The sequence below is a fragment of the Pelophylax lessonae genome (genome assembly GCF_965119305.1).
Source record: "Pelophylax lessonae genome assembly, chromosome: 5".
NCBI classification, from domain to species: Eukaryota; Metazoa; Chordata; class Amphibia; order Anura; family Ranidae; genus Pelophylax; species Pelophylax lessonae.
The window spans coordinates 436,430,426-436,456,624 of NC_138772.1; the positions used below are offsets into that span (position 1 = coordinate 436,430,426).

A 26,199-nucleotide genomic window follows, 5' to 3' on the forward strand; every position below is an offset into this window, starting at 1 on the left:
CGGACGAAGAACCACCTTATCCCTATGAACCACCAGATATGGGGAACGACAAGAAAATGCTGCCAGTTCTGACACCCTGCGTGCAGAAGTAATGGCCACCAAGAAGGCCACCTTCTGGGATAACGTAGGCAAGGGAATCTCCCTGATATTTTCAAAGGGAGGTTTCTGAAGAACCGACAACATTAAATTAAGATCCCAGGGCGGTAAGGGCGCGCGCACTGGCGGAGCCAGGTGCCGCATCCCCTGGATGAAATTCCGCACCAAGGAATGAGTAGCCAAAGGTTTCTGAAAGAAGATTGCCAACGCTGAAACCTGACCCTTGATAGTACTCAAGGCCAGCTTCTGCTCAACTCCTTGTTGCAGAAAAGCCAAGATTTGGGTCACCGAAGAGGCCCGTGGAGGAAATCCAAAGGATTCACACCACGCAATATAAGACCTCCATGTGCGATGATAGACTTTTCTAGAAGTCGCTTTCTTTGCTTTAATTAAAGTAGGAATAACTGAAGTTGACAATCCCTTGTCCTTCAGCACCTGAGTCTCAATAGCCAGGCCGTTAAAGCCAGCGATTGTAAAGCAGGATGGAAGATCGGTCCCTAAAGTCTTTAGGGAGCATCTGCGACCAGCCTGACGAGGTCAGTCCGGAACTACCAGGATAACGAATTCCTTCCACCTCTATCCTGTGAAGAAGCTTCAGCAGCAACCTGAGAGGAGGGAAGACCTACAGTAGCTGATACTGTCCCCACGGGGCGACCAGCGTGTCTGCTGTGTTCGTTCGCGGATCTCGGGAGCGGGTTAAAAAACTCTGCGCCTTCCTGTTGAGCCGAGCTGCCAACAGATCCACCTCCAGGGTGCCCCAATTAAGGCACCGCTGGTGAAATATCTCTGGATGAAAAGGCCATATCCCTTGAACCAGAATCCAACGGCTGACATAATCTGTCTGCCGATTTTCCACCCCCGGAGTGCATACTGCGGGGAGAGCCGGAACAAACCGTTCCGCCCAATGAAGAATGCTGGCCACCTCTATGGCTGCCAGGGCACTCTTGGTGCCCCCTTGGTGATTGACATAAGCCACGGACGTGGCCTTGTCCAACTGAATCCAAACCGGGTTGCCCTGAAGCTACTCGGTCCAGAGAATCAGACAAAGTCTGATCGCTCTCAGTTCCAATACATTTATTGGTAACCTGGATTCTGTCGGAAGAAATGACTTCTCCTGGCTGAGCATCGGAGACCGAAGCTACCAGACCAGAGACTCTGGTCCGCTCGCTCAACCGGATCAGATTGTCCAGAGAATCGGGATTCCGATTCCATCTGAAAAGAATCTCCTTTTGTGATCTTTTGCAAAAGTGAAGAAAACGTTCTGCTCAAGGAGCGGGAACTGCCGCTCCCTGTTGCATCAAGTCTATTACTGCTCCCCGCAAAGCTTTTAATCGATCCGGGGATAGTCGAATGTTGGAAGGGAAGAAATCGCACCGGTAGAAGTGATCGAAACTTGATTTTGTATCCCGACCGCATGACCTCGCAAACCCCTTTGTCTGGGATTCTGGAAAGCCATGGATCTGGAAACCGGTGAAGACGTCCCCCCACCCCAGAGATGGGTGGGGGCGCACCTTCAGGCTGTCTTCTCTTCAGGTTTGGCTGAGTCGAGCTTTTGTTTTCCCGACCAGTGCCCTCTGAAACCCCCTGAAGGGGCTTTGGAGGACTTCCCCTTATCGCCCGCCCCAGCGGAGCGAACAAACTTTTTATGAGCGGAAAAGGAAGGTCCTTGCCTGTTACAAGGTCCTTTACCTTTAGCTGTCTGTGGTAAAAAAGTGCTCTTACCCCCAGTGAGATCCTTTATAATCTCATCCAAGGTGGCCCCAAACAGGCGATCCCCCTTAAAGGGAAGATTAGCCAAAGTCTTTTTGGAACCTTGATCAGCCGACCAGCACTTTAACCAGGACCACTGCTGAAACAGATGCACGCCCTAGCAAGGGAGTGGCGTCCAGGGCGGCGTCACAGATGAACTGTAGCCCCTGTATAATCTGCTCCAGCAAATCTGATACTGCCGGGGGGATACTTCTCCCCTTTATGTCACGGCGTAACAATTTGGTCCATTCTGTCAATGTTTGTGAAACTAAACCAATGGCAATCACTGGCCTAAATGTTGACCCTATCAGGGAAAAAAATGGAGCGGGATTCGGCTTCCACTTTGATCCACCGGATCCCTAAAGGACGGAGCGTCCTCCAACGGGATAACAGTGGCTTTATTTAGTCTGGAAATTGGTGGGTCCACCACTGGTGGTACCGTCCATTTCTTAAGGAGGGATTCCTCAAACGGATAGCCTCTAGCAATGCGTTTGGAAATAGCAGGGGTTCGTTTTGGATGATCCCATTCCTCAATTAGGTTACAAAAACATTTGGGCAAGGGAAAAACCTTCGCCATTTTGGTAGGCTTGCTGGTACCAAAGGGAATCTCAGTCTCTTCTACCTCTGCCGGTGTAACCTCAATACTTAAGGTTTCCCGGACAGACATGACTAGTGCGTTCACTAACGCTTCTTCTTGCGCTATGGCGGAGGCAGAAACGTCCTCCTCACTATCTGTGCGTTCACTAACGCTTCTTCTTGCGCTATGGCGGAGGCAGAAACGTCCTCCTCACTATCTGAGGAGACCGTACCCAAGACAGCAGCCCCAGCAGAGGGACCTGCAGCTGCAGTGACCAGCTCAGAATCCGTATCTGAAGTATCAGATGAAATGGGGGTAGGCGGGGGTCACTTCCTTGACCCCTGTCCCTGACAGGCTACCTCCACCCGGGATACCAAAGACTCCAAAACTGCTGATAATGCATCAATCACAAGCGGGGTACTGGAGGGTCCTGCGGCCACCTCGAGGGGATCAGGTGGGGAGACATGTGTGGCAGGGTCCATGATTATACAAGACACTTGCCAGCAAACAAAAAAATAATTTCAAAGAAAAAACTTTTTTTTTTTTTCCCTTAATCCCCCAGCGCAACAGCGCCCCTCAGTGTTACCTGCTTGGACCCCACAGAGAGAGAGAGAGAGAGAGAGAGAGAGAGAGAGAGAGAGAGAGAGAGAGAGAGAGAGAGAGAGAGAGAGACCCCCCAAGGCTCACCACCTGATGCACAGAAGTTTCTATCAACCTTCTCCCAGCACTGTCTATTACAGACAGGAAGTCTTTGGCTTGCTTTCCCGGGTAAAGGAGGCGGCTCCGCCCCTTTACACACCTTCCAATTACTCCTCGAGGTGTTTGGTCATCTCAAACATGGCCGCCCCCATGCTGGAGACACGAGGCTACGCCAAGATGGCGGCCCCGCGCGACCTGCGGGAAAATGGCGGCGGCCTGTGGAGGATGGCAGCGGTTTGTGCAAAATAGCAGCGGCCTGCGGGAGGTGTACGGCCTGTGGGAGGATGGCGGCCTGCGGGAGGATGGCGGTAGTGGGGGGTCTGTGATACCTGTTAAAGGATAGAGGGGGGTTCCAGGATTCCGGTCATCCCAGGGAGGGGCCCACGTCCACCCACAAACCCGACAGGGGGAGAGGGGGAACATTTTACTCACCATACCGGAACAGGCGGGCGCCAACTCCTGACAGAACCCCTCTCCACCGAGGTGGGGGGGCTGTCGACCAATACGGAAGCCGTAACTCAGTTTCCAACTGGTCGTCGGCGTCCAGGCGAGACATTTAACTCGCAGGGTCAGTCCCCGTCCAGTGGGACTATGACGCGGCCGACCCAGCGCGGAGCTAGGGCCTGCACGCGCTCGTAGGCTAACTGGGGTGACCACTGGATCCAACATCCAGCCCGTCGCCCAGTTTCAGCATACTTGCTTGAAGATCTCACAGGAACAACTGGAGAAAAAAAGCTGCCTAAAAAAATTTTTCTAAAAAAAAATCTTGCCAGGACCAAGATCCCAGCAAGGAACTTAGGTCCTTACTCCTAACTAGACAGAAAAAAACTGACATCCTGTAGCAGGGAGAGAGAGGATATACCCTCTGGGACTGCCCCTAAGGTGTGGCCAGAAAGTTTTCCTTCTGCCTAGTGTCCTACTCCTGTAGAGGGCAGTATAACCCGATTTGATATCAATCAAGAGCACTGCGTCTGTCAATGAGCGACAGAGAAATTCACATATTTCATATAAATTTAAATAGTTCAAAAACATCCAAAGAGTGAAGCACCTTCTCCTTAGGATGCTTAGAATTTGGAAAAAGTCTGGAAACACAATGTCCTGATTCAGATGCAATAAATAAACTACCTCAGGTAAAAAAGTAAAAAAATTAAAAATGCATGTCAGAGACACATATCATGATATTAACCAATACAGCAAGTACCCAACTGACAACCGATGGGCATTCTCTGTACAGTTTTCACAAGACCGTCAACTGCCTTCATACAGCGAAAAGTCAAAGTATTCTTATACACTTTGTTGCCTATAACTTGTATTCCATTTTCTCTCTCGAATTTAGTGGATGAAAAGACGTTATGTACCCAAACTTCATCCACGGTTGTGTATTGTATGTACTCTGAAACAAGCTTAAAAAAAAAAAAAACCCAAAGGCCTTAACACCACCTTTTTCTGGTGAAGAATCAGGAAAGGCTCCTTGCACAAGAGTGCAGCCAACTCTGACACCCTGTGAGCCAAAATAATGGCAATCAAAAAGACAAACTTGCAAGTAAGGAGTGACAAGAGAATCTCTTGGAGAAGCTCAAAAATGAGTCTGCCAAACAGACAAGACCAAATTAAGGTCCCACGCGGACAAAAGGGGGCGGAACACGAGGAGCAATCAGAGTGACATCTTGAACAAAGGATTTTACCAAAGGAATTAGACACACCAAGTCTCTGAAACCGATCAGCCAAGGCCAATATTTGCTCCTTGATATAAAATAAAACCAGAGACACCAGATTGCCAAAATGTGCCCCATGGCATACTGTCAGGGATGAAACCTTACAAGACTCACACCAGGCAAAAGGGCTTTCTATGCATGATGATACATCTTCCTGGAGGTCAATTTTCTTGACTTGAAGAGGGTAGGAATTACAAGATTAAAACCAGCCATGCTGTCAAAAGCTCATCTACCAAGAGATTTATCATGCCTGCAAACCACATTCTTCTTCCAAACAGGTACGATCAGAATCACTGGAATGTCCCTTTATCCTGTGCTAAAGTCGAGGAAGCAGCTACAGGAAAGACGACCTACTGTAAATCTGGTTTAAAAAACTGATCCTAAGGAGTCACCAGGCATCTATCACAAATTCCTTGTTCGGGACACAAACCTTTTCTGTTGGTTGTTGAATCTGGACACCAGGAGATTCACATCCAGTGTCCCCCACAACATACAAATCTTTCAACACATCTGGGTGAAGGGCCAATTCTCCTGGATGGAGTATATGACAACTGATAAAGCCCGCCTGCCAATTTTCTATGTTGGGAATGTGTATGGCAAAGAGAACCAGAATATAGAATTCTGCCCAAGAAATAGGTCTGCTTCTTCCTGAGCTGCGCACCTTCTTGTCCCTCCTTGAATGTTGATGTATACTACAGCCGTGGAATTGTCTGACTCCTGAAGGTATACAGACCAGTGTAGGAGGGTCAACCAAATTGGCCCAAGCTCCAGGATATCAAACAACAAATTCTGCTTTTTTGACTACCAAATTCCCTGAATTTTGAAGTCAACAACTCCCTAGCCGGAAATGCAGGCATCCATCATCAAGGCCCTTCTGATAATCAGAAAAAATGATTACCCAGTATCCAACATCTGAGTGTATATCCACCATTCCAGTGCTGACCTGGTCTTGCATTCATTGGCAAATCCTCCTGTATTGAATTGCATTGTAACTGTACTGTTTGCCTTACGCCGTAAAGTGCTGCGCAAACTGTTGGTGCTCCATCAATCCTATATAATAATACAATTTTCAATAACCCCGCAGCCAACACCTTGGTAAAAACTCTGGGACCGTGGAGAAGCCGAATGGCAATGCCACAAACTGAAAGTAGTGACCCTCTACTGCGATTTGCAGAAACTACTGGTGTGGTCAGAAAAAAAATAAAGAAAATCAGGATGTGTGGGTGGGCATCCTTGGTAACCACTGACACGCCAGGAAGTTCTCCAGAAGAAGCAAAGCTATCAGGTAGACTCCATTTTGTACCTTGCCTCTGGACACTGGCTTCATACCCGGGTTGCCTCCACACACTGCCACCATACATGCACGGGTTGCCTCTGGACACTGGCACCATACATGGGCTGCCTCCACACACTGGCTGAATATGGGCTGCTTTTACATTGGCATTATACAAACTGATGCCAACTGTAGACGATCTATTATTGCAACCACTACCCTTTAATCTCCTAGCACAAAAAACAGTGGTAGGAAATAGCTCTACACTTTGCAGTATACATTTTAACTTACTGTCATAACTGAAGCTATTCTTCTAGCCAAAGTTGGGGAGACTTGAAAAGCATGGGCCAGTCCAAATCCTTCCAGGTCAAATATAGCCTTAATGCCATTCCGTTGTGTCTCTGCATCTCTCACTAAAAGTTCAGAGGTTATCAAGCTTACTCGAAACACTTCATATGCAGTAAATTGCTGTGTGTCCCACTTATCTGGGAAAAAAAAAAAAAGAAGAAGTATGTATATCATTTTATTATACAGTTACGTTACTTCAAGACAGAAAAACAAAACTAGCACCCACAGTTACTCGCTGCAGATCTCATCCTTTGTGGCGATTACCTTGTTGAATGCTTGTTTATGATCTTTGACTCAGAAGTACATGCTTTCTCAGATGGAAACCAGAAATATCATCCCTTACATTGCTCTTAAAGCGGTTGTAATCAGCTGGGCGCCTTTTTTTTCCAGACCTGAAGGGTAAAGGCATAATTTGCTAGTATGCATCGCATACTAGCACATTATGTGAAACTTACCTAAAAACTAAGTATTCCAGCAATGCGATCTGATCGCTGGAGGCTACTTTCATCATTACCCATCTTCCTTTCCGGGTCCACGTACTCCGGCTGTGTGACTGGCTGGGGCCACGATGACGTCACTCCATGCATGGGGGAGCCACCGTTTATGGCTCAGGATTCTGAATGGCCCGGTGGCTGTTCCTTCAGAGCACATGCATTGATTACGTCATTGGCTGCATATATAGTAAATATCTCCTAAACGGTGCACGTTTAAGAGATATTTACAATACCTATATGTAAGCCTTATTATAGGCTTACCTATAGGTACGAGTAAAACATTTAGGTTCTCAACCACTTTAAATGTGCTAAAAATATATCCAGTTCATAGGATCAGGAGAACTGAAAGCGGCACCTCCCCAAAACTAATCATTTACTTATGTATATTTGCAATTAAGTGCATATGAACCCAAATACCTAAAGGCCTATTAAAACCAACAGGTGCACTTAAAGATGTGCCTGCTGGTGTGCATTGTACATACACGTTGTACATCTCTCACAAGCTTGCTTTTTCATATGTGCGTACACTAGCTGTGAAGGGGCTAAGGTGAGTGATCACACAAAATGTGGAATTCTACATGAATTTGCCTGCCTCTTTTTTAACAGACTAGACTTTCTGGGAAAGAAAAGATACATTTACAACTCAAGTACAAACCCTTTCAGAAGCTTACACCAATAGTGGTTGATCGCTTTGAATAAAAAGGTGACGTACAGCCAAAGCCCATTTGGCTGTACTTCTCCTGTGGATCACAGGAGTGCAGTTCGTTCTGCACTCCAGTGACCTGCTGTCGGCTGATGTCACAGAGCCAGTCCAGGCTCAGACAAGACTGTGGCAATGAAGTCAAGAATCAGCCCACATGCTTGGACCGCCACCCGGTTCAGCCTCTCAGCGAGCTGTTCAGAGTTTGAGCCAATCGCTCCCGCCCCCTCCGTCCAGTTCTGGTCGCCAGTCCTCAGGAGGGATGTGTTGGAGCTGGAGAGAGTCCAGAGAAGGGCAACTAAACTAATTAGGGGATTGGAGGACCTTGACTATGAAGAGCGTCTACAATCGCTCGATTTATTCTCCCTGGAGAAGAGACGTCTGAGGGGGGACATGATAGCAATTTATAAATATCTTAATGGGGATCCCAGCTTAGAAAAAAAGCTGTTCATTCGAAGGGATTGCATGAGGACTCGAGGGCATACAATGCGATTAGAGGAGAAGCGTTTTAACCTCAGGCAACGCGGGGGGTTCTTTACTGTTAGGGCAACAAGATTGTGGAATTCTCTACCACAAGAGGTGGTTTCTGCGGGTAGTATGGTGGCTTTCAAAAGACTCTTAGACTTACATCTCAAGGATCAGAACATTCAGGGGTATGGGAGATGATTACAGCCACACATGCCTACACAGGTTGAACTGGATGGACTATTGTCTTTATTCAACCTCACCTACTATGTAACTATGTAACTATGTAACACAGCCCAGCGATCCAGTGAGCGAGCAGGTGAGGGCAGGGCATTAAACAGACAGTAACCAGCTCTCTGCTTACGGAGCTCTGAGAACCGAGCAATTGGTGTTCGATCGCTCGGTTCTCAGTCTTCCAGGTGGCGTGGGGCATTGGTTCAATGCTGCATCCACCTAGGCAACTATGATTCTGAAAAAAGCAAAATCCCATACTTCTCTTTTAACTGTTAAAATTTTAGTAACACAATACACAATAGCTTAGACCCAATTTATCATATAGAATATACATATTGTTAACACAAGGGGATGAGAAAGAAAAGCGTAAGCAAGTCATTTACCAATCCTGTAAATAAGAACTTTGCTGCCATAAGCATCCCTTGACCTTAGGACTCCATGGTAGCCAGCATTGTATAGGTTAAGGAGAAGAGATGGCTTCAGGTTTGCAGTAATCTCCGGACATTCCTTCCTCCACCTGTGGTAATTTTTCAACAACTGTAATAAAAACAGATTGAGGTATTGTGCATTGCAAGTAATAATTTTACATACAATATTAACGCAGGAATCAGGCAACACTTATTGGAGAGAACGGTGCGAAAACTGGATTTATGCAAGAACTTTGACATACACAGCTTCCATACTGTTTATCCATTGGGTTATGCTGCCCCCTGCAGGAGTAGTTCTAGGCAGGAAAACAATTCTCCACGCCCGCGGGGCTGTCCCCAAAGGCATAACCCCACACCCTCTGCTCCAGCAAACCAGTTTTGTTGCAGGCAGTAAAGATACAAAAGCCATCCTCATAACAGAGGGGTGGGTGCTGCATCTGTTAATGGACTTCAGAGAAATGGATTTTACGGTAAGTTCTTACAAAAATCCAGTTTTTTTCTATTGTCCATTGACAGACGCAGCTTCCATACTTCTTATCCATTGGGGCGTCCCAAAGCAGTGTAGGCATGAGGGGTGGGAAGAACGCAACACAATAGTAACGTAAACTCCAAAGGCTAAACTTAGCCCACTGGTTAACATGAAGCTCAACCAAGAACAACAGGAGCTCACCCAGGAGATAAAAACCCTAAAGAGAAATAAACGATTCTCTTATGAAACAGCCACCTGCAAAACCTTGTGGCCAATGAAGCATCCGAAGATGCCAACAAATCAACCTTGTAGAATTTTGTATTCTGAAAAATACGAAAACTGAGACCGAAGTCCCAGCAGGAAACCTAGGTCCTACTCCTTCTCTAGGCAGAAACAAACTGGTTTGCTGGAGCAGAAGGTGTGGGGTTATGCCTGTGGGGACAGCCCCATGGGCATGGAGAATTACTTTCTTCCTGCCTAGAACTACTCCTGCAGGGGGCAGCATAACCCCATGGATAAGTATGGAAGCTGCGTCTGTCAATGGACGATAGAGAAACTACTTATTTGTAGGTTAGGAAAGGTTTAGAGAGATGTGAAAATATAAAATCATAAAATACAAATAAACCAATTGTATTTAATGTAGTTTCATGTACTAATGTATGCAGAACTAAAAGATTTCAGGGAACAATACGTCTTTTTCCAAGCACATCACAAAATGTGAGATCTGATGAGTCTTGCCCTTTTTCATTGAGCTGTCAGATTGCAAAGCCTTTGCATCTAGTAGAGGTTCTAATCTAGGGTTTAACATACAGTACATACAGGGTCCACTTAGGGTTGCCACCTTTTCTTCAAATCAAACCCAAATCGTTTAGTAATGCATAGCAATTTTTTTTGGAGCACATATTGTAGGATTGTAAAAGACCTGGGACACCTTTGGGTAGCCCAAGGAGAGCAGTAATGCGAAGGGAGTAGTGTGCCACAAGTAAGAGTCTCGCAGATATGTATAAACCTCAGCATAATGATTAAAAAAAATATATAATATAAAAAAACCTCTTCCATTACATATGATTTTATGTACATTGAAAATAGACAGAGAGCCGACATTTTATCTAAGCGGACCTTAACCACTTCCAGACCATCCACTGTGTATTGATGTCGCTATTTTGATAGCTGCCGTAACCCCAATATAAAAACGGCAGCCGCTCCGCTTTAACACAAAAGTGGACCCATCGGTAGATTCAGCACGGGATCACTTATGGGTGGCAGGAGAGCCCAGGCTTAACTACCAGCAACTATTAAGACAATGAACACTTTGGTAAGAAGTATGTAATGTACAATAGAGTGCAGGAGTCTGAAATGTTTTGGGGTTGGGATGGGGCGTCTCCCGGTGTAGTATGGGGGGATAGGAGGCTTCCCTGGTGTGTTCAGGATGGGGGGGAGGGGGGGGGGGGGAGTGGGTGTAGTATTGGGGGAGGGAGGAGTCAGTGTGTACTGTATTTTCGTGGGGGGGGGGTATCCCCCAGCAAGTACACTGCCCAGTAGGTCCCACAAGATTTGGTAGGTGCTCATGGTCCTGGTTGGCAGCACAGTGTTCATACGGAAATTATCCTTGTACCTCCAGTGTGTCCCTGCCCTCCTCAGTGTTCTGCCCTGCCCCCTGGGTGTGTAGTTGAAAGGTGTGGGAGTCGAGCATTTTCCTCACCCTGGACAGGTGTGGGAGTTCTCCGCTCACCTGCAGCCATATTCAGTGTTCCAGACAATGACTTGTATTGCTGCCTCCTCCTCTGCTCATTATCACCCCATCCCTGGCCCTTTACTTCAGCTCCCATCCCAGGCTCCCCTTACCCCTCCAGCCAAACCCCATTCTGAGTCACAGTCCGGTCTGAGTAAGGTGCCAGTTTACAGGTGGCCTGAAACCTGGACACTTTATTCAAAACCCGGACTGTCCAAGTGAATCCCAGACAGGTGGAAACCCTAGCTCTACCAGGCGTGGGCTAATAGATGCATAATTCAGCCAGGTTGGGTGAAGAATCTATTATGTGCGCCATTTTCAATTGGAACTGAACAGAGGAATAAAACGAAAGTTGGCAGTTTTTGACATTGGCATTCAATTCAAATTATCTACCAAAAAAAAGAGCTTTTTCCTTTTATTCTAGCAATTTATTTTTTTTTTTTTTTAAATGAAAACAATTTGCTTTAGAAAGGAGAGGGAAAAGTGCTGTAACATGGACACGTAAAGTTAAGTTAGCAAGAATGTGCGAGTTTGTTGTGCATACTTGCATATTATGGCAAGTGCTCCCGCCGCATCCCCATCCCTTAGTCAGCTCTTCACAGAGGAATCTGCTCGGACTGCCATGTAACAAGCAAACATTAGAAAGGCTTTGGGTACATAGTTGATAATAACCTACCAAACTATGGCATGCCTAGGGATGTGGGGCTTGAGAACAGTCTGCCTTGAGTAGAGCAAACTGAGAATGCTCTGGGACAACAACCCAATACACCTGCATATACCGGAGGGACATGCACCTCCCAGTGGGAGGAAAGAAGAAGTGCACATCTGCAGGGAAGCTGGGGATACCATCCATACAACACTGGGAAGGGAAGCGGGGAGAATGTGGGGAGGCTAAGGCTAAGTTCCCACTAGCATTAAAAGCTGGAGTTTGAGGGGCGTTAAAAACCAGAGGAGAATAATTGGTGGCTATAGTTTTGGGAGCAAGTCAGATCTCTATAATTCAAGATCAAATACATCTGGTAAGAGGTGTGATTACATGTGGGGATGGCACTTTTCCGTAGTTTATTTTTGGGCACTCGGAAGTCACCTGGAGATCCAGCCCCCAGGTGCAAAATCCAGGTACACCACATCTACAGGCCTTCCTTTATCTAGATGACAGCTCACTTCTATTAACCTTCTATGAAGATTGGTCTAGCAATAACAATTCTTCATGAATCTATGCCGATTACTACTAATGATACAGTTTTCATTACTAAAATCTTGTATATAGTCCCTTATCCCCTTCAATAGCTTGCAGTCTATTGATGTTAGGCTAACCGTCCTGTAGTTCCCAGGGATATATCCCATCCCTTTAAATATTGGTGCCACGTTGGCATTTCTCCAATCAGCTGGTACCATTCCCATCAGTAGACGGTCCATAAAAATTACGAACAATGGTCTGGCTATCACCTGGCTTCCTTAACTACTTTAAGACCGGAAGGATTTGCCCCCTTAATGACCAGGCCACTTTTTTAAACTTGGCACTGCGTGATTTTAACTGACCACTGCGCGGTCATGCAATGTTGTACCCAAACAAAATTTACGTCCTTTTTTTCCCCACAAATAGAGCTTTCTTTTGGTGGTATTTGATCACCTGTGCGATTTTTTTTTGCGCTATAAAAAAAAAAAAAAAAAATAAGAGCGACAATTCTGAAAAAAAAAAAATTATATTTTTTCACTCTGCTATACAATATTCTCAAAAAAAGTGATTAAAAATCAAAATTTTTTAACATTTTAGGTCAATTTGTGTTCTGCTACATAAAGCGTATTTTGATTGGTTTGTGCAAAAGTTATTGTGTCAACAACGGGAAAGATTTGTAATTTTTATGTTTTTTTTACCCCTAATGGCGGCGATCTGCGATTTTTGCGGGACTGCGACATTGCGGTGGACAGATTGGACCCCTGACTGACATTTTTGACACTGGGGGGGGACCAGTGACATTACTACAGTAATCAGTGCTAAAAATGTGCACTGTTACTGTAATAATGACACTGGCAGGGAAGGGGTTAACATTGTGGGTGATCAAGGGGTTAAATGTGAGCCTAGGGGGAGCGATTCTAACTGTGGGGGGGGGGCGTGGCTTGTGAAATGACCATAGAGACCTGTGTTCCTATATAGAAGAATCACAGGGGCTCTATGATCATTCCAGGGAGAAGAATGGTCAGCTGGGTTTACAACAGCTGACCGTTCTTCTCTCTCAGCGAGGAATGATCGCGGGTGCCAGGCGGCAATCGGAGCCACCTGCCCGCTGCATCGGCTTCCCCGCGCCAGCTCGCCCCCTAGCCACATACGCGTGACCGGCAAAGTTACGTTGGTTCGCGCAGGAGCGGCTGCCTGCCGCAGTATAACTGCGATGGGTGGTCGTAAAGCGGATAAGGACCCTTGGGTGTACGCCATCTGGTCCTGGTGAGTTATTTATGTTAAGTTTTTCAAGTCTATTTCCTGTGACGTGTTATTAACATTAACTTTACAGTCTAGGTTACTGTATCCCCTCCCCCGTTTATTTTGTGAAAACTGAGAATTTATTCAGAGCCTTTGCCTTCTCTCTGTCCTTTGTAGCCAAAATCCCTTCATCATCCTTTATGGGGGCCAATATGTTCTGGCCTTACTTTTACTAATTGTATACTTAAAGAATTTCTTGGGATTTTTACACTCTTCTGCTATGTGCTTTTCGTGTTCCATCTTAGCTGCCTTGATTTAGCTCATACATTTCCTATTACATTCTTTTTAATGGAATGCTGACAATGACCCCTCAGCCTTGTATTTTTTTAAAGGTCTTTACTTTTGGTTTTTATATGCATTTTTACTTTGGAGTTTAGCCCCCCAGGGTTTATTTTAGCTCCTTTAAACTTCTTCCCTGTTGGAATACACTGGCCAATACCTTTATTTAGTATGTTCTTAAAGCACTCCCATTTTTCCTCCGTGTTCATTGATCCTAGGATTTTATGCCATTTAAGATCATTTAAGCAAAGAGTACAGTTTAGGGAAGTTGGCTCTTTTGAAATTCAGTGTCCTTGTATTACCCTTGTGTTTCCTATTTCTGTGACTTTGACTGAAACACTGAAACTAATTGACCTGTGGTCACGGTTTCCTAAGTAACCCCGTATTTCTACATCCTTGATCAGGTCTGTATTATTAGTAATCAGTAGATCTAGTAACACATTGTTTCTTGTTTGTGCGTTCATCAGACCCATGAAATTGTCCTGCAAGACATTTAGGAAATGCGTTGTTTCTTCTGCCCAGTCTATAACTAGTTAATTAAAATTTCCATTATAATGACATTTCCCATCCTTGCCACCATTCCAAGCTGTGATAGAAGGTCCGCCTCCCCCTCCCTCTGGTTAGGGGGCCTATAGCATATGTGCAGTATTAGTTTTCCCTTTGTTGCCTCCCTTTGAAGCTCTACCCATAAGGATTCCACCTCCTCCCTAGCTCCATTAGTGATATCGTCCCTCATATTTACTTGCACATCATTCTGGATATACAGGCATACCCCTCCCCTTTTCTACCCTCCCTGTCTATGATAAAGGGGAAGGAGGGGGAAGTTTTTTTTTTTTTTTTTTTTTTTAAGTAGATGCTCCTTACAGTGAAAGGAGTAGTTTCAAATAACTTGGGAAAATGTTTAAATTCTTTGTCAGACCCATAAGCATACACTAACTTCTGGGGGCCTTTGAGAGCCAATTAAATGCTGACATGATGACACCACTCATGTCAACAGCAAAAAGAACAACAGACCCAAGATATTGTTTAAAAATGACAGGTTCCATTTCTATACGCCTTAAAGCTGAATTCCGGGCACAGAAATGATTTTTTACTGAACATACCCCCGGGACAGTCAGGGCTAGTACATTCCACAATGGCTAGCCTCTGATCTGTCCCGGTTCGCACTTACCTTTTAGACGAAATACTTACTTATAAAATTTCTTCCACAGCGTTGCCATCTCTGTTGTGGGCAGCTGAAGCCGGCGCGGTCCTCTTCTGTGTCTTCTTCCGCGTCTTCTTGTCCCAGAATGCGCCGCACCGGCCCCTCTCGTCACTTCCGGCGCGGCATTCCTACACAGCTTCTGGGCATGCCCAGAAGCTGTTTAGCAGGGGATGACGAGCGGGGCTGGTGCCGTCGCATTGATTCCTGGGAGCTGTGACGTTCAGCTCCCAGGAATCATAGCGAGGCAGGAAGTGACGGGGTGAGCCGCGGCTCCGAGGGAGGAAGCAGTCAGAGGTGAGTATTTACGATCTTCAATAAAAAGGTGAGTAAACAAAAAAAATAAAAATAACTATCCAATTCCTTTTCAGGTGAGGTCTACCTAGCGGAGGGGCACAAAAAAAAAAAATCGTTTTTGTGCCCGGAACTCCGCTTTAAGGCCTGGTTCACACCTATGCAAGTTGCAGTTGATGCATATTCCAGATTAATTTTGCATTTTTCAAAACGTGGTTTGGATCAATTGAAGTCTATGGAACCAAAACCACAACCTGCTGGTCCTTGGCCCTTTCCATAAAATGCACAGATGTGAATATGACCCATAGGAAACCCATGTTAAAATGGACTGTAGTGTGTTTCTGCAAAACTGAAAAAGCACTAAAACATGCATTAGGTGTGAACCAGGCCTTTTGGGTCCTCTCACATGGCCATCTGGGCTAGCAGGGGACCATGAAGAGTTCCTCTACTGAAACAGAGTAGAACAAGGCAGATGTCGCTTCTGTCTGTTTACATCTGCCTGCAAATAGCTTTGCATGGAGCTTCTGATCAGGTCGACCCAAAACAAATTGACAGGGAGACTTGACTGGAAAGCTTATGTGAAGGGAACCTGGTTATAATCATTGGTACCATCCCTGGATTCCATTTTCATGATATGTGGTGGTAAATGTTGGAGTTTGCTCCCCCCCCCCCTCATGTGACAAATTGAATTTTTGTTAAATTACATTATGCCAATGCCCTGTCAATTTTAGGTGTCATTTGTTCAAGTATACTACCATTATCTGAACTATTTCCAAGTGTACTTCCCTTTTTTGACATGAGTGTTTACGTCTGGTTTAAATCCATGTGCTTCTGTTTAGCGTAATTTTGGAAAGGGGAACTCTTCGAGCACATTCACACCTACAGTGGCAAAATGTATTATTTGCACCCCTGCAGATTTTGCAAGTTTGCCCCCTAACAAACAAATTAGGGGTTGACAATTGTTCTCATAGGTGCATTTTAAATGATAGAGACAGAATATCAACCAAAAATTCAGAAAAAAACATGATACAAAGGTTATAAATTGAGTTGCAGTTCAGTAAGAAAAATAAGTGTTTGATCTCCTACCAACCAGCTCTGGGGCTCCGCAGGCTGGCTACAGTACTTGCTCATGTGGTATACAGATTAGTCCTGTCAATTTAAGAAGGTGGGCCTAACGACAACTCGTTCAGTGTAGAAAAGACACCTGCCCACAGAATCTCACTCTTTCTTCCATTCAAACCTCACTATTATGGGCAAGACCAAGGAGCTGTCAAAGGAAAATCAGGGACAAGATTGTAGACCTGCACAAGGCTGGAATGGGCTGCAAGACCATCAGCAAGAAGCTTGGTGAGAAGGAGACAACTGTTGGAGCAATTATTCACAAATGGAAGGAATACAAAATAACCATCAATTGTCCCCAGTCTGAAGCTCCATCCAAGATTTCGTCTCATGGGGTAAGGATAATCATGAGAAAAGCAAGGGCTCAGCCCAGATCTTGTGAATGGTCTCAAGGCAGTTGACTATGACCTTAAGAACAACATCCCTACAGTCAAGCACGGAGGTAGACACATAATGCTTTGGGGCGGTTTCTCTGCTAAAGATAGAGGCTGACTTTGCCGCATTGAGTGGCAAATGGACGGGGTCATGTTTTGCAAAATCTTGGATGAGAACCTTATTCCCTCAGCCAAAACACTAAAGAAGGGTCATAGATGGGTCTTCCAGAATGACAATGACCCAAAAAACATACTGCCAAGGCAACAAAAGGAGTGGCTCAAGAAGAAGCACGGTAAGGTCATGGAGTAGCCTAGCCAGTCTCCAGCCCTTAATTCTATAAAAAAATTTATGGAGGGAGCTTTGAGTTGCTAAGCGAAAGCCAAGAAACCTTAAGGATTTAGAGAAGATTTGTAAAGGATTTAGGCTGGCCATACACTATACAATTTTCTTGTTCAACTTTCCTTTAGATTTACCAAAACCATGTAATATAGGGTCAAACCTAAACACTTTCAATTTGTATGCAGTCAGGCAGGCCCTTGCACTACATAGTTTAAAGGTAAATCTAAAGGAAATGGAATAAGAAAATTGTATAGTGTATGGCCAGCCTAAGGCTGGGCCTGGTCATACATGTTCAACTTTTGTTGTACAATTTTCTGTTAGATCTACCACAAACCACATAATGTGAGGTCAAAGCTAAACAACACATTCACTTGTATCTAATTAGGCAGGCCTTCGTACTTCATACTTGAAGGTAAATTTCAAGAAAATTGGACAGAAAATTGTAATAAATTGTATCATGTATGGCCAGCCTTAGAGAAGATTTGTAAAGAAGAAGTCCCTGGGAAGAGGTGTGCAAACCTGGTAACCAATCACAAGAAACGTCTTACCTCTGTGCTTACCAACAAGGGTTTCTCCACAAAGTACTAAGTTAAGTTTTTGCTTGGGGATGAAATACCTTTTACTCACTAAACTCCCAACTCCATTTTTAACATTTGTTTCATGCGTTTTTTTTTTTTTTTTTGGTTTATATTCTGTCTCCATCATTTAAAATAATCTATGATAACAATTATATACCCTTTATTTCTGGGTAAGCGGGCAAACTTACAAAATCTGCAGGTATTTAAAAAAAATAAAAAAAAATGTCCCCATTTTATGTGTATACTATTCATGCTGCAATGCACACACAATAGTGTGAATCCAGCCTGAGGTTTTTAGACATTGGGCTGCCAGATATCCTTGTTACTATGGTGCAAAAAGCATTCAATTCCTTTGTTGCACAAAGAAAACAGAATTTTTGTTTTAGTGTATTTTAACTCCATTGAGATTAAAATAAAACCATTAAATGCAGCCATTAATTAAATGTAACCTGTATAAGTAGCCGATTTTGACTTTGTATCTGTCTCTTGTAATTACCTGCACCGGAGAATGCAGAGAGAGGGGAAGGGAAGTACTAGGAGTCAATCAGGTGTGCTGCATAAGCATGTTCTAATTAGGAATATGAAAGTAAGGTCAACAATCTGGCTTGCTAGGTGTCAGAGCTCAGGAATGATTAAACAGCATGGCAAATCCTTTGGCAGGTAGAGCCGCTACTATGTTCATATTGCAAATGTGTATTTAGCGGTTTGCCCGGAGGAAGCTTTAGGGAAAAAGTTTAGACAAAAAATAAGCTAACAGTTAATATTACCGCATGATAAAATACTCTAGGATTTTTTGTATATTCTCTTTCTTGTCATAAAAAATAATTCTCAAGCTTTAAATTGCAAAGTAGGTAATGTTATCAGTCCTGCAAACCTATAGCCTATGCTCAGCAGGTGAATCACAGGTCAGATCACCAGTAGGCCCATAAGCTGTTCCGCTGACCTTGTAGAAAACGTATGCCGAGTATTTTCACTCTTCTCTTACTGGTGTCAACGAGACTCTAGATAAAATGATGGGAAAAAAAAAAAAAAAAAAAAACTTTCAGTGCCGCTCTAAGCGGAGACAGATCTCCCCACCAGTTGCAGTGAAGGGAGCTGGCGTAAGTATTATCAAAGAGAAGAAAAGGCGCCACTCACCAACCCAGTGCATTAGTATGTAGACAAATGAGCCATACCACCCCTGGCAAGAAGGTCTTCAGTAACCAAGACCCGGTGAGCGCTCACCGGGGCTTGGTCACAGAAGACCTTCTTGCCAGAGGGGGCGTGGCTGGAGAGGTGCTGGCCGAAGTCACATTCATCTACATACTAATGCACTGGTTTGGTGAGCGGTGCTTTTCCTTCTCTTTAATAAAAAGAAAGTTATTAAAATCCCCTCCCCAGCTTCCCCTCAGATAAAGAACGATCTAGTCCTATTTTCCTAGGGGATTAACAGAGTAAGTACTTTGTCCAATAATTTTTCCAACAATTTACGGTCTTCTGACCTCCAGAGTTGGAATGTGGGCAGGCGCTCCTATGTCATCACGTACAATGCAGGATGAGCAACCACGTCATCACGATAGAATGTTGCCTTTGGTCCTGTACTGCAAAACTGACAAAACTGGATGGAGACAGGCAAAAACCATGGCTTGTGTGACCAGCCATCACAACCCTAACCAAGGGGCTGAAAGATCTCAAGACTATGTAGAAAGGAGACCATTACTCTAGCCCATCCTCTGGAGCAGCCTGTCTCAACCAGGGTGCCGTCTGAGTTCATCAGGGGTGCTGAAGTATTCTGGTTGAGAAGGGCTGCACTGTTCCCCGATCAAACTCCCACTGTGCTGATGTACAGTTCAGATCTACACCGGTCTCAGCCCTAGAGCTCTGAACTGTACATCGGCACAGTGAGAACTCAATAAGTGGAAAAGAAATGCAGAGTAGTGAATGGGGCCCTAGGCTGGGGTATCTTGAGAATAAAAATACTTTTTTTTAAAGAGTGTCGTGACTGAAAAAGGTTGATATACACTGCTCCAGGGATCTCCAAACTCTGGCCCTCCAGCTGTTGAGGAACTACACGTCCCATGAGGCATTGTAAATCTCTGACATTCACAGACATGACAAGAATAGTTATTGAACAACTGGAGGGCCATATTTTGGAGACCCCTGCTCTAGCCCAAAAGAGAACTAGACCCTATATCAGCTGAGGAAGGATATTTTTTATTTTTTTTTACCATGCACATTAGCTTTAGTATTGGTCTGAAGAAGGAGCTGTTGTCTGCATGCTCCAAAAACGGGTTACCGTCCATTTACGTAATTACGCTTGTACGGCCCCTTAGTGAGGTATGCGGTTCACCGCTGCCTCGTTCTGACCAAGTCCTTCTGATTGGTTCGTTCCAAGGGTCATCCCCCGGCTGTTGGCAGCTTTTGAGGGCAGGTTCACTGTGGATCCAGAAGGACGCCGAGCCATGACAATAGACTTCTGCCTTCATTAAGTTTTTATGTGTGTAAATACATTACATCTGCTTCGTTGCTTTTCTTCTTCTCTGCCTGTTCGTGGGAATTTGCTTCGGCCCTTAAAGAGCTGCCCTTGATTATAGCGCCATATCTGTGCATTTGCGACATCTACTACCAGTCTGGCTGCACTTCACCCATCAAGACTGCTTGAATTGAAGACTCATCTCCAAGCAGGAGCGCCCATCAATTCCTCTTTCCTACCAGCTTTAGTATTGGTAATGATACACTTACCTGTTTTAATGGAATTGCTCCCTTACTAGCCAGGCCAGCACAGTGCTGCTCCCATGCAAGTCAGTGAGAGAGCAATTCCACAGAGGTATGGAAACAGTTCTCCAGTAATTCTACTGCTCTATCCCAGGATCTCTCAAAATCGAGGCCACCATCTATTCTATCTATGCCACTTCCTTAGAGCAGCTATACTAGTATATACTAACAATCCCCACAATTGCATAATGGGTGGTGGAACCAGACTTCATATAGCATCTAGAAATTAAATTTAGCACAGCAGAGTATGATAGAATGATCTAATGGACCTATTCTTGTACATTTGGGACACGGGAACAGTACTTTAACACTCTCCAGAGTTCCTTTATATTCCTAAATTGGGAAAACCATTTTCTATCAATTACCCCCCGGCCCTCTTTTTGCCTTTATTTTGAAATTTCCTTTATTGTATTTTGTTTACAATGAAAAACCCAATAAAAATCAGATTGAACAAAAGAGCCTAATGACACTGAAAACACTGAGCACATCTAAAGCCTCGTACACACGCATCGAAAATCGGGAGGGAATTTTCGTCCGACGACCAATCTTGTTAGCATGATGCTTCTGACAACCGACTCCGACTTTTCGGCCGAAAAAAAATCTGGTGTGCAGACTATAAAATTTTTGACCGCCGTCAAAACACGGCCGATTTTCGTGCAGTCAGTACAGATTTCCACAGGGAAAAATCTAATGGGCAAGACTGGGCATGCTCAGTGAAGAAAGAACACAAAGAAAGCAAACCAACACATGACATCACTTCTGAAGTAGAATTTCGTCGGGCGAGAAAATTCGTGTGCAGTCTAGGCACATTCCAACCAACAAAACACCACGCTGGACAAATGACGGACGATCGGTTGGCCGATAATCGTTGCGTGTGTACTAGGCTTTAGGCACCTTCAGCTGGGAAGGACATTCCACAGCTATGTCCCATTTGATGTTTGGATTGGTTAATGTTTTAAAGATGGTTCAAAGAGCGAGCTAATTGCATGTTGTGAAATATAAATGATGCCACTCACATTTCCAAACCATTTGTTTGCAGAGTTCCATTCTGCATTCTAGTGCACTCACCATGTCAACAGCTTGTATAACAAGAGTCACAATTCGATCTTAGTGATTAGGTTAACATTTCAAACAGGTTAAATAACCGCAACTTCAATCAAAGAAGAAACAAATTTACTGTATAGTAGAAGAGCTGACTGCTTTGAAATAGGTACTAAAAAGGCATGTACACATTTCAATATGCAGATAAGGGGGACCTGTTACTGTGCAGCTCTGCTTAAAGTTGAATAATGCCCTTCTTGCTATGAGTGTAAGCCATTTAAAATACCTCATGAAGCCTGACTGGAAAACATGCAGGATGTTGCCAAGAGAGGCCCAGCTGTTTCTGTTCACCTTCATCACAGGAGAGAGCTCTCAAACTGAGCTCAGAGCTACTGCATCAGAGGAGAGAATGTGCATTCTCCTTTCTCAAGCGTGCATTCTCTTCATCTCCCGAGTGTGTATGCTCCAAAATGAGTTGCGAATGAGCACACCGGGGACGTCATCACCAACAGCGCTGCGGTCCAGAGTGCTCTCCAACACCACTATCCAGCCGGCCAGGACAATCGCAGGGGTGGCGGAGACAGCCATCAGCATGAGCCACTGCAGTCTCTACATCACCAAATGCCTGCATGTTAATTATGTACCTTATATTCACTTCTCAAATTTGAGTTTTTAAAGCGGAGTTCCAGCCTGGGGGGGGGGGGGGGGGGGAATAAAATAAAAAAGTCAGCAGCTACAAATACTGTAGCCTTTTAATAGGAGAACACTTACCTGTCCAGGGAGCCTGCAATGTCAGCACCCAAGCCGACCATCAGCTCCGGCATCCTTACCAAGAGAAACACGAAGTGAAGCCTTGTGGCGTCACAGCCCGTTTCCTACTGCGCATGCACGAGTCACGCTGCAGTTTCTGAATGGTCCTGCTGTCCTCTGTCTCCCAGAAGTCAGCGGGGGGGGGGGGGGGCCGCACGCAAATGACGTAGGTAATCCCAGTGTCCTTACACAGAAATGGGAGCGGGTGCCTGCTTTTGATAGCCAAAATGTGGCACCGAAAGGGGGGGGGGGGTGGGGAGCAGTTGTAGCAGGTTTTCCAGGCATTGGGCCTGATGTGGGTCTGCCATTGTTACCGGTTACCTCTCCAGCCCATGTGAGCTGCGACCCTGGGTGTGAGACTGAGACATTGACAACTCCGAAAATGTCTGTTAACGCCAGCCAACGCTCACTGGCGCACACTAACTTGACAGAAGTGCTGAATCCTCAACTCCAGGTCCAGACTCAGGACTGTGGAGCATAGAACTGACCACCCTCTCCAGCCTGGCACTGGCTTGAGGTAGCTTGCTGTGAATTACTGTATAGCTGTAACTCTCAACTGGTACTCTGCACAATTCAGGGCCCAAACCGCAGACGCCCCCTTTACACTTTTAGCTCTTCGGGGTCCACTGACTATGTACCCCTTCTGTTACTTCAGTGTCCTCAACCTAGGTACCCCCTTTACAGCTAGCTGGCACTGGATCCCAGAACCTCCTACGGAGTGGTCTCCTCTAACTCTTCAGGCAGACCCCCAGGGGCAATCCTCAGTACTCACGACCTGTGTAGGCTTTCCTGGGACTGAACCCCTCTCGCTCTCCGCTGGTTCTCGGCACACGGGATCCCCTCAGCTCAACTCAGCACTCTGGATTCCCTGGCGCCACCCCGAGACATCCGCTTCCTCAGACAGGAGGAGAGACAGCCGTTCTCTCTCTCCTGGGACTCTGCTCCCACCAAAGACTGTCTCGCATTTCCCCCAAACTTATATCCACTCCCAGAATCCTTTGCGGCAAAATCTGCCTCCTGGGGTAGTTACAAGCTTGAATGTGTCCCCTGATTGGGCTTCCTCCAGTACCCTATGAGAAGCCTCTCACAGGAGCCAGTGGGGAGACTTCCCTTTCAGCAAACCCATCTGGAACCCATGACACCCTAACAGAAATCATGGCCCTGCTGTTAGGCAGACATGGCCCACTATACATTTACCTAGCACCTACCTGTAGGGTGATACGCAGTTAAGCAGAGCTTCCACTTTTGGTGGAACTCCGCTTTAAATAAAATGTATCAACAGTCTAACACAGGCAGTGCTAACAGGATAATCAGCAATTGTCTTCTCAAAGCAAGGGGGGTGGGGTAGCAGCCACAACACAGTGATCATCACTAGCAGCCGCTAGAGATTACCATAAGAGAATCTGGCATGCTGGTCGGGCCGAAGTTAAAGAGGCAGTAAACCCTCCTCTGACACTTGTACCTATAGGTAAGCCTTAGGCTTACCTAAAAAGGTACTGTAAATATCTCCTAAACATGTACCGTTTAGGAGATATTTACCTTACATGCAGCCAGTGACGCCACTGGCGCATGCGCTCTGAAGGAACGGCCGCTCGTGCCGTTCCTTCAGAGCCCCGTGCCGTGACCGTCGGCTCCCGCGCGTGCGCGGGAGTGACGTCACCGCGGCTCCGGCCAATCAGATGGCCGGATGCCGCGATCCCGGAAGACGGGCGACTGGACATGTCGCCCGTCATAGAGGTAAGCGAGCGGCACGGCGGGGGCTCGTTCTAAGGTAAGTATTTGATAATGAGCTAGTATGCGATGCATACTAGCTCATTATGTCTCTCTTTCAGGATGAAAAGAAAAAAAAAAAATTCAGTTTACAACCTCTTTAATCAATAAACTTGGTACATACATACCTGCCCATAAATATTTGGAATCTCTGGCGGTTCAGCAGGATTTGAACCGTGTATGGCCGGCCTTAAACTTTAATAAAATATTAAAAATAAAGAAAATATATAACAAGGCATTAAAACATTGTACCAAACAAAAGCCTTCTACATCCTTAAAAACAAAAATGATTTAGCTTTGTGATTTTTACCTACAGATATATGCTTACAATAAAGCTTACCAGTAGGTAAAATTAATATCTCCTAAACATGCACCATTCAGAAGATATTCTAGTGGGCAGCAGCTGATGAGATCACCAGCGCACGCGCTCTGAAGGAACAGCATACGTGTGCCATGCCCAAGACTCCCGCACACATGCATAGGAGTGATGCCGTTGCGACTTGGCCACTCAAGCTGCCACGTCCCACAAACCCTGGAAGACCAGGTGAAGATGGAAGCTTCTGAAACAGTCACAAGGCAAGTCTTGTATAATGTGCTAGAATGCGGTGCATACTAGCACATTATGATATTTTGTAGGAGGAAACGGTTTCTCTCATTAAAAAGTGTACTACAGCTTTTAGGAGTTACTGTCAAGTTACTAATGCAAAATCTGGTCTGGGCATCCACACATCACTGACATATGGTCACAAAAGGGTTAAGGGAACATACTACATTATGCACCTGTGTAATCGTTCCAGCACACCGACTCCAATACACTTCTGCCTATATAGTGACAAAGGCAGCAAGTCAACTGATGATGAAAACAACCAATTGTATTACAAGAACAATACCTAGGTTTAAAGGGTTTCTAATGCCTTTCTTTCCCCCCCCCCCCTTTACAATAAACACATCATACTTACCTGTAATGGTTTTGCACAGAGCAGCCCAGATCCTCCTTCTCAGATCCCTTGCTGGAGCTTCTGGCCCCTCCCCGTTGCCGAGTGCCCCCTTGCTCTAGGGGCACTCAAAGGTGCTCTCTCCCGAGCTGTATGTGTGCATCTATGGGACACACAGAACATGGCTCAGTCCCACCCCCGCTCCCTCCTCACTGGCTGTGACTGACAACAAAAGGAGCCAATGGCCCAGACCAAAGTACTGAGCGCATACTATATGGTACACGGACATCCTTTTCAACAAGCCAACATTTCTCTATTAAAATATTTTTTTCTTTTGTATTGGTATTATATATATATGGGTTTGCTGTAACTGCTTCTAAAGCAGTTAGCTGAAGTGTGGATTCAATTGGTTAGTGTATCTAAATCTGCTAGTCCATCCAACGCTCCCCTCCCCCCAGATTAACAATGCTGCTGTCCAAGGGAATCCCCTGTGCTGCTTCATCCAGAGTGGGCACTCTCTAATACAGCAGGTTTGTTACTGGCCAGATCACCAGGTGAAAACGGGGGGCCTAAAAAATTAAACTACTGCAGCCAGCACAGCTAATGATTGGCAAGTTGCAATATGCATGTGCATCTCATATAAAATTAGAATATCATCAAAAAGTTAATTTCAGAAATTCAATTAGAAAAGTAAAACTATTATTATTATTATTATTATTATTATTTAGATTCATTACACACAGAGTGATATATTCTAAGCATTTTTTTTATTTATTTTTTTGGTGATAATGGCTTACAGCTAGTGAAAACCCAAAATTCAGTATCTCAGAAAATTTAGAATATATATATTTTTTTCCCCCTTTGTGATAAAGGTTTTACAGTACATGCATAATAACTGATCATTGTAAGCACCCGTCAGTGGTAAATAGTTTGTCCCATCTCTGTACCTGATACAGTCTGCTGGAGGGCTTGTGCTTTTGAAAAAAACAGACTTACTGGCTAGATCAACGGGTGAAAATAGAAGAAAGAAAACCTAAAAATAAAACTAATGCAGCCACTACATCGGTAAACTACAATATAATGCTACTTTAAAGCAGACTTTCATTTAAAACTGAAACTACGGCTAATCTGCCTCTCCTCCCCTTCCTCGAACATATTTTGTAGGCTTCCACTTCCACCAATCTTGCCTAAGCAAGTATTATGGAATTTGCCCCCCCCCCCTGTTGCAACCTCCTGGGACATT

General features: G+C 45.1%; 1 protein-coding gene across 1 annotated transcript in view; it reads right to left on the reverse strand.

The window, feature by feature from the left end:
- The window catches only part of TTPA (alpha tocopherol transfer protein), an 84,884-nt gene that overhangs the window by 27,177 nt on the left and 31,508 nt on the right, over positions 1-26,199 (reverse strand). Inside the window, exons 2-3 of the mRNA XM_082259757.1 lie at positions 8,734-8,887; positions 6,401-6,594 (exon numbers count right to left, since the gene is read on the reverse strand). Coding sequence (XP_082115883.1) covers positions 6,401-6,594; positions 8,734-8,887 — 348 coding nt within the window. The remainder of the gene's footprint in view (positions 1-6,400; positions 6,595-8,733; positions 8,888-26,199) is intronic.